This window comes from Gasterosteus aculeatus, chromosome 9, assembly GCF_964276395.1.
Source record: "Gasterosteus aculeatus chromosome 9, fGasAcu3.hap1.1, whole genome shotgun sequence".
Lineage (NCBI taxonomy): Eukaryota > Metazoa > Chordata > Actinopteri > Perciformes > Gasterosteidae > Gasterosteus > Gasterosteus aculeatus.
The window spans coordinates 18,924,569-18,940,957 of record NC_135696.1 but is presented as its reverse complement, the minus strand read 5'-3'; the positions used below and the strand labels follow the sequence as shown (position 1 = coordinate 18,940,957).

Sequence of the window (16,389 nt, the reverse complement as noted above, 5' to 3'; positions counted from 1 at the left end):
GCTAAAGTGATGACACTGAAGAAGTCAGTTACCATGGATACAAAAAAATTGCCCACGTCATTTTTGTCAGAGGCCTTGGGTAATAATTCTCTCTTGCCTGCTATTTATTCATTTATTTAACAGTTTGTTTGTGAGCCTGCTGGATTCATAGTTGGAGCTGCTTTGGTTGGACATTTTATTTCCTCTAATTCATTCCAAATTTCAGAGCACTGGGCTTCGACTGTTACCTAAACAACATCAGTGGAATGAGCTTTTGTCTTCAGTAATTACACAAAGTCATAATCAAATACTTAGTACGGTGATGACGCTCCAACCGCCAATAATGGGGCCAATTTGTTTTCCAAATGTTTCGTAATTGGGCCCCCTGTGAAATCACAGGGCATAAAAAACGGAGAGATAAAGATGCCCCTTGGACTGCAGGATAGGAGCCTCGAGCCGAGCGTCTCCGGCCTCGTCTCTGCGACGCCACACGCCCGGTTGACTTCAGTCCGATGTGACGTTGGCCCCTGAAAGATCTGACGGCGACCGAGCCGAGCGATTCGTGTAACGGGAACACACGTCAATGTATTTTCCAACACACACAGCTGTCTAAAAAACAGAGCAGAGCTGACTCGCTATCGTCCACGCCGCTGTGCGCGGAGACAGAGAGAATCTCGCCACCAGAATGTCCCAAAAATCACCGCATATAGGGGCCGCCGCGGGGCCTCGAATGAGACTATATTTATATGGACGAATGGGGAGCTTTTTAAAACCTTTTAAAAACAAGAATGGATAATTTTATTTCCTTGGAAACGGTTAATATTTAAATATAGATATTGAGAGCTCCGATGAAAAATTTGAAGCGGCTCTAAATAGCGTTGGGCCAGATTTTCTACAGTCCCAGGAGGATGTCCTAAGTCCGGCCTGTCCCGTCTCTATTGATGAATAGCTGGAGAAGAGGCTCGTGGACAGGGGTTGGCCTGATGGAAAAGCAGCGGTATTCAATTCGGAACCTCAGGAATCCTTCCCTCGTAAGAAAAAGTAGAGACCACTCCTTGTGTGGTCTGTCTCCATCTCTTTTATGTCCACGTTACGCAATCGGCGGATTCTTTTATTTCAAGCCTCGGAGGCTCTGGCTCTGACGGAGGAGGATAGAGGACCTCAACAGGTGGAGATTTTTATTCTCGGGATAGAGGAGGAGGAGTAGGAGGGAAGTGAAGTGTTCCTTAATAACAAGCCCTCTCGGTCTGCTTATACCGTGTTTGGCCTCAAAGTGTAACTCAACAGCCAGTCCTGGTAGATCCCTCCGGCTGGCTTACATGACCCCCCGTGCACCATCTGTCTGCAAAGGGACTCAATGGGAACACTCAGAGGGAGATGCGGAGATGGGGGGGTGGGGGAGGGAGCTCCCCTGAGGAGCCCCCCCCCCCCGCACCCCCCGGCCCTGTGCTGCAGTTTTGATCGGCTAATTATGTTTAATTTGCAGGAGCGTAATTCAGCGATGGCTCTATTTCCTCTTATCTTACCCGCAGCCTTTTACCAACCGCGGCGCTGATGAGGTGACGTGACACGTCCACGCGAGGGGAGCCGTGTTCCCCCACTGGGGGAGATCGAGTTATCACTTCAGCGGATATTAAAATGTTTAATCTGCGCGCAAAAGATGCACCGAGGAGGTGACGCGGTCGTCACTGCGCGCGCACACACACACACACACACACACACACACACACACACACACACACACACGCGCGCTCGAGCGGAGAATCAGACGCGCTGCACAAACGCGCGCACGCGGTTTATTTTGGCTATAAGCGGCAGCAGGTGACGGTGAGGCACCTTTTATTCATCCCTGTGGGGTGGGGGGGGCAGAACAGGAAGAGACGTTTCCGTTTTAAAGAACAGTAAAGTTTTTTTGGAGGGCTAGACATCCGGAGCGCTCGCCCTCCTAACTCGCCACATATCCTCTTGATATTTTATAATAATAGGAGGATGAAGTCACCCAAGTGCCCCCTCCCCCCCCCCCCCCCCCCCCCTCCCCCCGCACCCTCCCCTCTCCACCCCACCACCCTTCTCCCATTCAGGCCCGTTGCCCATATGTTTAATTAACTAGGCTGATGTGTAAGTACCTCCAGCCAGCGAGGCGGCGTGGGCGGGCGGGCTGCGGGGTGAAGACACAGCCGGAGAACATCTCCTCCTCATTTCACTCCGCCCGGGCGCTCGTCGGGCTGCGGGAGCGTCGCGCTGCTCAGATACCTCGACCCGTTTAAACTTGCGCCCCATTCGTCCCGGGTGTTCGCGTGCTGCGGCGGGAGCGCGGTGCTCATTCGGAGGGCGCGCGGGGGAGAAGCAGGGTGAGCAAAGCGGGAAAGAGAGACAATTCGAGTGTGTGGATATATTTATATATACATATAAATATATATATTATATTTATATATATTTAAATGTGTGTGTGCGTTTTGGTGTTATTTGTGACGGAATTCCCCTTCAGTCTCCCAAGAAATCCGCGAGCGGCGCGAGGAGGAGGAGGAGGAGGAGGAGGAGGAGGCGCGCACCTGTCCACAAGCCCTCACTGCGGTACGCGCGGGGCTGCCGCTGGAGATTCCAAACCGAGCGTTAATGTGGATTCTGGAGTCTGGAGTCTGACTGATCCCCCCCCCCACCCCCCACCTCCCGAACCTCAACGGCTTCTCTTCGCTCCCCCGCCTCCCCCCCCCCTTCCCCCCTGCTCGTCTCCGGTGTTTGACACCTTAACCGAGAGGAATACTACCTATTTACCGGAGGGTGGGGAGGAGGCGGGAGGGAGGTGAGGCGCCTTTGGAGCGGGAGATCTTCACGGGCAGACAGGTGGATTTATCCGTGTGGTGCTGTATTTTTTTTTTTTTTGGAGGGGGGTGGTGGGAGGGATGGGGGGTAGGGGGGCGCACTGGATGGAGGAGAAATTGATGGATTAATTTGACGGAGGAGAGTCGTACGTGATTCCCACTCCTGCCGAGGGCACTCGAATGGAGTAACAGGCTGCAATGTCATCTCCACCTGGCCGCCTGGAGAGATGTGTCACGGGAATGGGGTGAGTATGCTTTGGGGGGAGGAGGGGGGGAACTAACGTTAACTCTCTCTCCAACCGGGGGAGGGACGCGGACATTCAGCGGCAGTTGTCGGTGTTTCAGTGAGGTTTTTTTTTTGTGTGTCTCTCTCTCCAAAGTGGAGCAGAGGCGCGTCGGTGTTCCTTTCGTCCCCCCGACGCGCAACCTGCTGCATGCCCTGAAAAACACCGAGCGTGAGGGGAATATTTGCCGAGGAGCCACAGGCTGTTTACAACGCGCTCTCTGACACGCACGCACACACACACACACACACATACACACACTCACGCGCGCGCGTGACACCCGCAGAGCGCGTACAACAATCTACCCTCTGAATTGAACTTGTTTTCGTCACGCGGGCTTTCCGTCCAATAAGCCCGTGTCTCCGCGTCCCCAAAAAGAGGCACGCACACAAACGCGTTTGTGCGCCAATTGCGCACACGCGCGCGTGCCAATTGCGCACGCGCCCGTTACAGCTCAAACACACACACACACACACACACACACACACACACACACACACACACACACACACACACACACACACAGAAGCACTTGGTCCGAGCTGCTGTTTGATCTGTTAAAATGAGTCCCGAGGAACATGATGGCATTGGGTGACTCCCTCGCGCAGGTGTGCGTCGTTTTGTAGATCCAGAATCAAATGCAACAAGTCTGCGCTTTTAAGGGGGTTGCAGTGCAACAAGCATCAGCGTTCTCCTTTCTGCTCGTCCCCCCCCCCTTCCCCAGATCAAGTTTGAACACTTTTCCTCTGGTTTCACCGACGCTGTGAGAAGGAACCAGAATGGCAGTAAGCGCGCGGGTCACGGCGGCTGCCCGCACAGGCCCCCGCACCACGGCGGCAAAACGCAACATTCACCGCACGGACTCCGCAGAAGAAGGCGCAAAACCTCCGCGACCGCAACCCTGCCGCAGCGACGCTTTGTGACACCGAAGGTAAGCACGCGCGTCCGGTGAGAGGGGGGAGGGAGGGGGGGGGGGGAGGCGCGCGGCCTCTAGAGCGCGACGCTAAGCGGCGCTGTTGCATCACTTCTTCTCCCCCCCCCCCCCCCGTTGGCCGTGTAATGAATTCAGATCTCAAATTACAGTTTTCAGGCTTTGAACGCGGTCACGTTGTAGAAACACATTTTCTTCCGTTTTCCTTCCCGCTCCTCGTGCCAAGTCTGACACGCTGGAGTGTCTTCTCCTTTCTCAGGGACATGGAAGCCTGACATGGCACAACATCAGGCCCCAATTCCCATACATCTCCATCAGGCTAACCAATGCTGACTGGTAGAGACTGTCACTTTAATGCTAAATAGTGTGCGTTTCTATCTGCATGTGTGTAACTGTACCACATGATCATCGAGGGCAAATCCTCCGTCACGCCGCCGTGTGCTGTTGTGAAGGCACAGGCGCTGTGCGTGTGCTCAGCAGTAGCCTATTTTCTCCAATAGCGGGGTGACACAAATGGAGATCAACTCCGTGGGGCTCAAACGCAGGAGGGCCGGTCGCTGTGGTTGTCTTCTTTGCCGTTGTTTAAAAACCCCAAAAGCCGCAATGACTTCTGGGTGATGTGCGTTAACATCTTTAAACCCCCTGAGCGGCGCGCCCGTGGCGAGGGCCTGCTTTTCTATTCCCTTTTCTTTCCGTTCCAGAGAGTGTTTTTCCCGCTCGGCTGGGCACGGTACCTTCGGCCTGCTATCAAGCCACGACTGCAACAAAGCAGGAAGGTGGAATGAATTGGCGGCGATGCGATGCGCGCCGCGCTCTGAGTCCCATTCCTGGCTGCAGCGTTCGATAGTGTCGGGGACTCGTCTCGCTGAGCCGTTTCGCCCCAAACGTCCCCGGGCGTTTGGGCGAAACAGGTAGTTCGGGACTCGCTGCGTTGCCGGAAAGGAAACCGCGTTGTTCTGCCGCCCCGCTGTTGAAGCCTCCCTAATCCCTCACATTGAATGTGCTGTTCTCGGACCGGAACCGCGGCGCCTGTAACGAGATGGGCCCGTTGAGAGTGGCTCGATGGCAACCAAAGGGGAACCGGTGAGATTCGAGTTCTCGCTCGATACGCTCTTCTCGTAAAATAAAAATATATTTCTTTCTTCTCTCCGATGGAAGGCTGCTGTAGGTGAGCAATCAGACCGCAGCGCGTCGCTCCGCCGGCAGTTTTTTTGTTTTTAATTGTGTGCAGGACATTTTTAGAGCCAGAGCCCAAAATTAGCCCATAAATCTACATAAGCCTGCAAGTGGGGAAGTCTCTTCACGGAAGCTAAATAGAGTTTTTAACATCTGTTGACTGAGATAGTCCAAAAATATTGCAATTATTGTTGTGCCTTTATCGGACAGAGAGATAATCAACAAAACCGCTTTGTTGGACACCTTTAGACTGAGGATATTGCTCTGGTGTTTCTAGATATGATGTTTTTACAGCTCAGTTAAAACCAGAAAAATCCTCATATTCTCTCCCTTTTCTCTGCTCCCTCTTCCATAAACATAGAGGGTTTTAGGTAGGAGTATACACACACACACACACACACACGATTGCAACCTAGAGCTTATGAAGAATAATTATAAATAAAATGCTAAAAAAAAAGAGAAGCCAATGAACCTGTGGGTGGAATGTGCCCCCTCCTGGCCTGCGTTGTAGCTGTATCTGTCCTGAAGGATTGTATCGACACGTCCACAGATAACAGCTGCAGCGAGTCATCTGCTCATCTGCCAGGTATTTGTGGTCGGATCTCCCCATCCGCTCAGGTAGGTTCTGCCTAGAACGCTACGCGCCGCCAACCCGCGGCGCAGCCGTCGGGCCTGCGGCGTGGCCTTCAATTAAACCCGACCTCGGTGGTGTTGGACCCGTTTGTGTTGCACCGCCCGCCGTGACACTTTCCTGGCGTGTAAAGCGAACTTGGCAAATAAATGTTTTCTGATTCGCGTGTACGTACAATCAAGGGTCGCACGCGGCTTTCGGGAGGACGACGACCGTGAGCGTTTCCATGTTCCCGTCCCTCGCAAATACCGGGGGGAAAAGTGTGGAGTGACGTTTGATTATGACTCATTTGACCCCTGTTGATCTTCTGCGTGTTGATGTGCGATGGCGCTCTTTCAGACACAAGTTAATAACCCAAAAGCCTCTTAAGAACGTGCCCCGTTTAGTCATTTAATGAAAACACAGTTGGTGGTCTCATTTAATGAGTTAGTGAGCCGTGGAGGTGTTAAGTAGCGTTTGAATGATACAAGGTTTTGAACTGATATTTTTAGAATTAAGTGGGGCAGTTGTTGTTTTGCAAAGATGCTCCATTTCTGTGAATTTGACCATTCCACAAAAGAAAGGAACACACGCGTTCAGTATTTAAGAATCCTCTGAATGTGGACAATTATTTGGTTTAAGTGTTATGCTTGAAGTAGCGGTTCTTTTAGCATCTGTTCCGTAACGGCATTGAACAAAACAAAAATAAAGATGCTGATCTAGAGATCAAATGCACCAAACCCCCAAAATCCTGAACCTCAGCACGTTTAGCGTGAGACGCTAACGCGACTAAATGCTACCACACACCTGAGTTCCTTTAATGCTTTTTTAAATGTTCCCTTCAGTGTTCAGTTCGAGATAAGCCTTATACAGTCCCACCCCAACTTTACTGATAAGATTTAGGTAATCTCATTGGAATAGATCTGAGATATGGGGGGGGGGGGGGGGGGGCTTCAACCCTGAGGAATAATATCTGTGGTTTTGTAAATCAGATTCTACTTTCGATCAATCTGTAAAACTCGTATCTGTGTTTTTCACGAGTCAAAGGCGGATAGTTTTGATGCTGAGAATCGTGATAATCTTGATCCTACTTGAGAGGTGGATTTACGGGTGGATTTAGAGGCATGATAATTATAATAGAGCTGTAACCGAGACATTGACGCCGTCTCCCGTGGGAATTAGAAGCAGAATTTCTTTCGTGTTGCCATTCTAAACAAATCCGTCAGAACAGTCTCATATCCCGAATGTCTCTGTGCTGAATGGTCGAAGAAAATGGATTTTTAAGCTCTCAACCGCTGCACGTGCGTTTGACTGCATTGAACGTCGTTTCTTTGGGTTGTTTTTGGTTCATGTGCCACATGAGACACTTGAATGTTAACTTTAAGGACTTATCCAACCCTCTACCAGTTTCTTTTTGTTCTCACAGAAGGTTTTAGCCTATTATAATGCTATTATTGATGACTTTGTTTCTTTAACAGATGGGGAAATAAAGGTTAACGGGGCGCTAAATAATCTGTGGCCTTTATCGAGCTGCATTGGCAGCGATTCAGACCGTAAGACGACGTGTAAATGTCCGTGGCTCAGCGCACAGACACTTGGGATTTGGGAAAAATCCAGAGAGAGAGAAACACGTGATCCGGTCAAAAGTGTTGTTGGTCTCGCACCATCTCAAACAGTGTAATACACAGGCATAAAACACCTGACGTTCTCCTTATGAAAAATGAAATTGATTCAGGTAAATAATGTATTTTTATAGCTTCATTTAAAAAAAAAAAAAAGCCATTTACCTGCAGCTAACAAGCTATAAACATCATTGGTATTAGCGATGTGCCCACACAGTTGCTACCTAGTAAATGTACGTCTGACATTGACCCTCTTTTGACTGTTTAGCAGCTAAATGCTCCGCGTTGCACACTTTGGGGTTTTGGGGGGCGACAATTCTCTGTTCTTTGATCACTGTCAGCAACACTTTTAATATTACATCTGCAGTTGGGATTTTATCCTTATGTCAAAACCTTGATTAGCCGTGCTTGAAAAGGTTTATGTTCCTTTTGAAAACAGTTGGGATTTTATCCTTATGTCAAAACCTTGATTAGCCGTGCTTGAAAAGGTTTATGTTCCTTTTGAAAACTGTAAAATCTTAACATTATTATCGGTAGTCGGCGGCCATTGTTAAAAAAAGACGCACACAGATCTCCTTTGATGTCAGGTTCCATCTTTCGGGAGGGAAGCTTACGGCTTTCAAGATGCTGGATGTTTCATTTCAGATTCCAAAAGCACACTATTCAAATAGACCCAGTGCCCCCCACTGGGTCTATTTGAATAGTGTGCTTTTGAATTAGCGTGATTGCTATTAAACACAACATGTGGCTTTCCTTCTCCTTCTGATCCGTTACCTTAAACGATGGCTTTCACACTGTCCGTCCGAGGGCTTTTCTCCCCGCTCCCAAAAGAGGCTTATGAGCTGCCTCCGTGCCGTCGGCCCGAAACCGCCACTCCGGCCAAAACCAACGCTCCCGTTTTATGCCTTTACGGCAACCAGATTACGACCCAAACTGATACAAAGCTGTCCTCGTTAAGACCTTCTTTAGCATCTCAAATCCAATTTGATTCAGTTTTCCACGGTTGCGAGATCAGTCGTATAACCGTATCAGTTCTCTTGGGCCGCTTTGACTCCCAACGGGGATCACGCGGTCTCGCCGATTCCAGGAAAGATGATTTCCGCTTCATTTACATTTTTTTTACATATGTTGAGGCCCCCGAGGTGATTAATGAACTTTATCGATGAATCAGACATTGTCATGCCAGAGGAGATAACGCGTGTGGGGTAGGAACTAGCAACGCACTATGGAGCCGCACGGTAATATACCACGAAGCCGTCGTTCTGTTTCTACAGGAGGCTGTAAAAGGTAACTCTGTAACTCTCTCGATAAGCCAGCATTTCGAAAAAAGAAAGTCTGGCAATGTGTGCTCAGCGCTAACTGTGCCAATGATGTTAGGTCCTCAAGGAATTTCATCACTCTGCCTCGTAAACAAGTTAAATGTATTATTTTCCCCATGTTATGTTTCTTTGTGAAAACAGAGGCTCCAGAAATACACATATAATTTAATTTTGAAAGGGAAAAAAAGTTTTTTTTTTTTTTTGTGTCAAACAACAGCGACTATAACATTTGCAAGCTGAACACGACTGTTTGGTTTGTGATCACATGCTCAACATCGACCAATAGGTAGTTCAGTAAAGCAACTTGAAGGACGCACATGAAGGCCCTCAAACCAATATATGACGTGGCCTCTGAAAAAATGCATTCACTATTTAACTGCTGCTTATTTCCTCATAAGCGCATATTGGAAACTTATTTCAACCCTTGTGCCTCTCGTTGAGAGTCTCGAGGTGTCGTCTTCAATTATCGGATCACGCAAATGGGCAAACGAATGCAAATTTAAGTTGGAGGAGCACGCAGACTAATCGGCAAACACTCCTCCAGATGTGCGCCGGCCAATCCGACACGTTGCGTTGTTCGCCACGTGTCCGGATACAGATGTCAGCACCAGGCGCACGCGCCCTGCTGGTCCCGTTGTAAAGGCCTGATACAGGTGAGCGGCTAATAGGCTAGCTCCACACGTAGCCTACCTAGCATTGTCCACGCGGCCCCCTTTCTCCTCTGGCCCCGCTCAGCCGAGCGTTCAGGCGATACATGTGTTCACGCCAGGCGGACGCTGAGGTTCGCTGACACACATCTGTGGCTCTTTTAAGTCGGCGTCACGGGCTGTTGTGAGGCTGTCACTCGCCATCACCGCCGCGCCCTGCTGACAAGGGAGCGGCGCTACCGGTTCGTGCGAATGTGCTCCTCAGCTACATGGATGAATATCCAAGGGCAGAAAAAACAGTGGACAACGTGCTGGAGAAAATGGCAAAATGAAGAAGGTTCCCCATTTTGGGGCGTGTTGTTTTATCCTCTATCCGTTAGACGGAAGACATCCAGGCTCTAATGTCTTCTCACTTTGTTATTCAGTGTTTTCGCCTCAGTCAAAGGTCTCTTTTGTCTCCAATTTGTAAAACCACAACAGCTATGAGACCTCCAAGAGCACCGACTCTGCTTTTATTGATTCTGCTGTTGATTTTTGTGTGTGTTTGTTTGAATGTTATTCATCCGTTTGTGACGCAAAGTGCTAGACAAAAGATATTGCTACTTTAATTAGATTCACCATCACATCTGTAAGGTATTAATTGCATTCGCCTCTTATATTTTTCGGCGCCTGAACAATATACAGGCAATCAAAATGTCCGGAACTGAAAACATACCGTGAAAGGATTAAGGTGCTGAAAAGAAGAAAAAACAACTCTGAGTTTGGACTACGTCGTGGTAATGACCTGTCAATCACAAGGTAGCCATGCTCTTTACCATACACAGCTTCATCGTCTATTTAATCGTAAACAGGAACATAACTTACAAAGTGAACACCTGAAACCAGAGATCGGGTCCACGCTCATTTTTGCAATGTTTACTACTACTACTAATAATACATTTAATTTATATAGCACTTTACATAAAACATTTTTATACATACATTAAAAGCAGTTCTAAAGAGGTGGGTTTTGATTTGTGTTTTGAATGTGGGGCGGTGCAGTCTCGAGCGGAGGTGGAGCAGGTCAGTGACGTAGAAGGGGACCTGATTATGGAGCGCTTTGTGAGCGAGGAGCAGGATTTTGTATTGGATCCGTTGTGGGACGGGGAGCCAGCGGGGTTTTCCGTGGAACAGGGGGGATGTGGGCACGGGAGTGAGCGAGCAGTCGAGCAGCAGAGTTTTGTTTGTACTGGACTTTATTTAGGATCTTGCATGATGTGCCATAAAGAATGATATTGCAGTAGTCTATTCAAGAGGTGATGGGTCAGAGTTTCTGCAGCAGATGTGGAGAGTAATGGGCGGAGACGGGCTATGTTTTTATTACCGAGGTAATAAATGATTTTCCCACAGACTTCTAGACAATCTAACCCTAGTTATTGTTGCAACGAGTCGCCCCCTGATGGCCATGAGAAAGAATGCACGTCTCAGGCACGTCTTCACTTTTCCGAGCCGCAGGTTGCCGTGCGACCACATTCTTTGATTTAAATGGCGCAATGATGCTTTTGTAGATTTTTATACTTATTTCCCAGTGCAGCAATTTGTCAAAGATATGCTAAATATGCTCACCCCGGAGACACAAACTGATAAGATAAATATGTTAACAGAAACCTGCGGATACTTTGTTTCGCGTCGTGAGGTGAAACAAAGTATCTGCATGCCAATAAATGGCCTTAAAGTATAGTGCATTAATGTATCATTAGATAACCGTGTCATTTGAATACAAATCTTTGGAATTCCACTCCAAAACGACCTCGTTCACTCGATGTTCTAGCGTGTCGGCGTCTAGTCAGATTACATTCTCTCCTTTTTTAACGCGATCCTCCTCAGAGCTCTGCCAGGCAGCGAGATGCTGAGGCCAAAACCATTCCGGAAGCATCCGCAAATCATCCCCGAAACCCATTACTCCAGGTATAATGCTCCATTCCACTGTGGCGACAGGTGCTGCCTCAGCCAGACGAGGCTCCCGGCGATGTGGGTCCATTTGAAGCCTCCCGCCAAGTGCAGCTTTTAACGGCAATAAGTAGCTTTAAAAAAACATGTTAACCAGACACTGGTGCCCAGAGATGTATGATCAAAGATTTCTTTTGCCGTCAAACGTGTGCTCTTTGGATCTGGGGAATAGCCGCCTTCACCTGTGTGCTAAAGTATTTCTTTCATGCACTGAGAGATACAGTAGGTCTCCTTTTAAACGAAACATCCCGTTATTCATTATGGGAAAAGACGTGATTCTCAGGTCCCTCTCAGGCTTCGTGAGCGATGGATTTGAAAACACGTTTTGCTGTTTAAGTCTTAATTAACGAGCCCTGTGAGCGCCGGAGACGCTCGCCCCCGCTTCTCAGTATTAAATGCCCTAATATGTTTCACATCAGCTTCACAATGGGTTGGATACAGAACTCTGCTGCGAGGGAGACGGGTCTGATGACTATTCTGATTTTGGGCCCCTCTTAATCGTGACACAGGTAAAGAATATACAAATTGGAGTCGAGTATGGAATATTTGTGAGTGTTATATCACTTGTATACACCGCTGTACCACACAACAGGGTCCGCAAAATGATTTAGCGGACCCCCCTGGCGGAGTGCTATGGCCCCCTGGGGGTCCCCAGTCCTCACTTTGACAATCACCACTCTACTCTAGATAATATACATTTGTCTAATGTCTACTGACGGTGGAATATTACAATTTTGGATTGTACTTTTAATTCATTTTAAATTCACAACATTATTCTATCAGTAAGCAGATTTCTGTTACTGTTTTACAATATAATGTATCAATATCATGATATAAAATCGTTTATTAATTAAAAAAGAAGAGGCAAATATCTCTTCAAGTTTAAAATCTGTCTCATTCACAATATTTAATAGTTTATTCAATGGATTTTTTTTTTAAACTAAGAGCACGACGTGTATTTAACCTTTGGCTGCTTTGTTAATAAGTCCACCGCAGGAAGAGTGCCGTCGTGACTTTTACAGAAAAGGGAAATGTAAAACTGGCAGCACATTTATGAGGTAATGTGCATATCTGAGAGGCAGGAAAACATGAAAGGGGAAAGAACATGCTAAGTGGGCAGTGCATCTTCAAGAAAAAAAAGGAAAGAAAACGCTGTGCAGAAATCAAGTTAGTCCCACATCTTCCACACGTGACATCAGATAAGATCAGAGGAAATGTCCACTATTGGTTCAAAACGTTATCTGCCGTTTTCATTCCACAAAATATTTCACATCAGTACTTTTATTCCCTCAATTTATTACAGAAATATGTAGTCTTCTGAAAAAAATGGTGGATTAATAAGCATCTTCGCTTTCATCAATAATAAATCGGGGACGAGAGCGGTGCACTTCTCCTGCATTAAAACGAGCAGAAACCCGGTTTGGGGTTAAAAATTAAAAGAATAAAAGCAGGATTTATTTCCTCATTACATGCGGTCGTCTAACAAGGATCACAAATGATTGTCTACGGCCGTCATGTGTCATTTTAATGTTTCAGCTCTTTTGAATAATTGAGAGCTTGAAAAAATCCCATTGTATATTCATAAGTCTTAGCTCATCCCCCTGCGCTCTGTTCTTGTGACCCGGGTGGTATGTGCCGTTTTTTTGGGGTCAGATGCACTTAAAAAAAAATTCATACAAGTTCTTCACAAGAACGAACCTGTGCAAATACCTCTCTGGCCGTCTGGTGGATTATATCCAGGTACTGAATAAAAGCTCTTTGACGACACAGGACATTGGTTCAAATCATCATTGTACATTGAAACATTCACACCTCCTTCACACCCTAAATAGAGTTAAGTGAAATTAGGATGTGAAATGGAGCCTATCAAACTACCTCACAATGGGGCCTCTCGCCATGCCCCACCCTCTTGCTTCACATCGTGCTGCACAGTAACATGAACAACACCCATCAAAGTCGGACGCAGCCGACGACAGTCAGACAAACGCAGTTACACAAACGCACAATGCGGCTCCCCCCCCCTGATGAATAAGGGAGCGTGTCCTTTCTGTTTGGCAGTGTCCTTGTTTATTCATATTTATCATAAATAAATGAAATAAATGAAATATGAATGACAGATCTCTCGTGGACATTTCTTCCCCTGGTTCCACACCGACCACGAGCAAAAAAAAAAAAAAGGAAATTTGGCCAGAAGTGTTTCCCCTAAACATATGCACACACATTTGAAATTTTAATGTGCAAAAAGGCCGGCGGGCCGTTAAAAGACGATGTGTAGCAGGAAGCCTTTTTATTTGAATCGAGGACAAACTAGGGGCACGTTGAGCTTCCTTCACTGTTAAACAAATAAAAAAACGTGATGTTTCAGAGGGAACCTTTCCGTCATCTTCCGCCGAGGACTGCAGAGGACACGGCTTTGTGCGGCGTGCCCTGCGGGTGGGCGGATAACGATGCTCGGTGCGCGTTGGCAAATGAAAAGCAATCTCTGGTAAATACAAACCCCGCTGCTCCCGGGTCACAAAAAGCATATTTAAGTATATGATGTGAAAGTGCACCTGTATTAAAAGGTTGCTTTGAAATGAAGCCGATTTCTCATTGGATCATGTGGTAGCGGTGGCGGAAGGAAAAGGGAGCAAGAGTTAAGTCTGCGAATATTTGCGGATTGTGTTGTTTGTATCTCTGTTTGCTTACTTTTCTGTACTATTGATGCACCTTTAAATCAAACACAAGTGTGCTTGGCTCCGTCTGATTCTGTAAAAACGATGTTTGCTTCAGAGCAGGAAGTCGTTTGATTCGACATCAAATGGTTTGTGTGTTTGCTTTATTGATATCTTATCAACAACATATCAGATTTAGCAAATCACAGACATATTTCCTTACAATAGTGTTGACACGGGCTGCTTTTATGACTCTTGTGGCAAACTACTTAAAATAAAACTATACTTTTTACTAGCGGTTACTATTTAATTCAAACGTTTTCTCAGACTGAGCCTGATTCTCCAATTCAGTATCGTCCACTGAATCCTCCGGATAATTTATTCAATTGAATGTGAGTAATCAACTGTGGGTTTTTTAAACGTTTGTATTACATTTATTAATTATTTTTTTATATACATATTTCTACCATATTTACCAGCGGTGTCTCCCCCCAACACGGAAATTGACATTTAATATTGTACATTAAGAAAGGGACAAAAAAGACCAACAAACCTGCTGTGCTGTTGACAAAAAATGGTCGGATGCCAAAACGTTTAATCCAAATTCTTTCAGGGATTACTTCCATTTTCCTTTTGCATTTAAAACCCTAAAACCAGATGGTAGCGCTTCCATCTAAAATACTGAGTTTGATTGGCTGCGATGTGCGATGTCCTTCACCTGTGGAGCTGCGATAACCGTCAGACATGAAGGTGATGTGGTCTCTGTGTGGCCATCTGAATATTCACCCGTCTGCTGGACGTTCTCTCCCAAACCCAACCTCCCGTTTCAAAAAACGCTCAAACAAGCGTGTGCAGTGCGAGCCTCCACTTTCCACCACATTTCAATCAGTTACATCGAATTTTAGCTTTGTCTCTCAGCAGTGAACACGTGGTAAACTTAACTTTTGTTTTACAACCGTACGTTTCCTTCAATAACACCCCTGCTTAAGGGAACATTTCACAAAGTCCCGTGGTTGAATGTACACGTCCTTACCTTGATGAATGGAGATGTTGTGTTTTATTTTACTGCTATTTCACCACCATCGTACGATGGTGACATTACCGAGCTGCGATCAGACACCTGTGACGCTGTTCATCCCTCCCAGTAAACATGTGAAACTTTGATGACATGATTCAAGACCTGCCAGTCAAACTCCTGCCAACATTTCTTCTTTTTTTTAAGGAGAAGAAAAACACACAAAAAGCAAGCAACAAGGTTTAGTTTTTCTTCTCAAGGATTCCACACCTTTTAAAAACATTTCCAATATGTGCTTGAGGACGTCACGCCGCCATCTGCAATGTGTTTTAATTTCTTTTTTAACCCAACTGAGGCATAACTAAGCGCAGACTGGTGACAAACTACTTTTCTCACAGTGCTATTTCAGCCAAATAAAACTAAGAAACAATAAAGGTGGGTGTCCACTCTTCTTTTAACTTTTGCACATTACATATCTTTCTCAGCAAACATGGCGATGAACCGCTCGCTTTTAAAAAGAGAAATTATGAGTTGGAAAATCAATCCTTTCCTCCTCAACTTTCCCATTTTCTCCTCCTTAAATCTCTATGTACCCTAAACTCTGGCTCCCTTTTCAGTCGTCAATGAATACAACCTTAAAGAAAATCAAAGGTTCAACCTTTAAAAACTATTAAAACATTCCGTCACTGGGGAACATTCATTTACCATTTGCACGTTGGTGTATTACTCCCGCATTGCACTCTGGGTACTTAGGACTACTGCCAAACAGTGCGACTAGACAACAAGTCAACAAATACAAACGTGTTATTTATCAGGTGCACCGGCCTGGAAGCGCAGGGCGCCTGTCATCTGAGACATGGCTTGCGTGCGATCAGTGAACTGTGCCTTTCTTATTCATGCAAATGCATTTAGCATTTAAAGGAAGATTGCACACGTAACATGGGGAGACGTGATAAAAAATGGCTGACTGCACATTCTGGTACATTTATTGAGGCTCGCCCACTATTCTGGGGTTTACTTTCACAAGGAAAAACTCCTTGCCTCTGCAGTACAGTAGCACATTTGAAATTGTATATTAAAGGTGTGGTGGGAGAGATGAAAATGACTAATCTTGCATTCTGCAGAAATCACCATGACAGCAGAAACATGTGTAGGAGAGCTACAGTGAATTATTTAGAAATGAGAGTGGGCGCTTCTTAGAAAGCAACACGTGTTTGAGTTATGAAGGAACACCAGATTGCAAAAAAAAAAGAGAACGGAGAGTTGTGATCTTTTGACCTCAACCTGAACTCAAACTTCCTCTTATGCATTCCAAGGATTCAACACTTTGCATAAGTTGCA

At 46.4% G+C, this 16,389-nt stretch overlaps 1 protein-coding gene across 1 annotated transcript in view; it reads left to right on the top strand.

The window, feature by feature from the left end:
• The first annotated feature begins 2,124 nt into the window (after positions 1-2,124).
• Positions 2,125-16,389, top strand: part of grin2ab (glutamate receptor, ionotropic, N-methyl D-aspartate 2A, b) — a 77,016-nt gene continuing 62,751 nt past the window's right edge. The window contains exons 1-3 of the mRNA XM_040186772.2: positions 2,125-2,330; positions 2,468-3,046; positions 3,810-4,016. Of these exons, the coding sequence (XP_040042706.2) occupies positions 3,029-3,046; positions 3,810-4,016 (225 nt within the window). The 5' untranslated portion in view covers positions 2,125-2,330; positions 2,468-3,028. The remainder of the gene's footprint in view (positions 2,331-2,467; positions 3,047-3,809; positions 4,017-16,389) is intronic.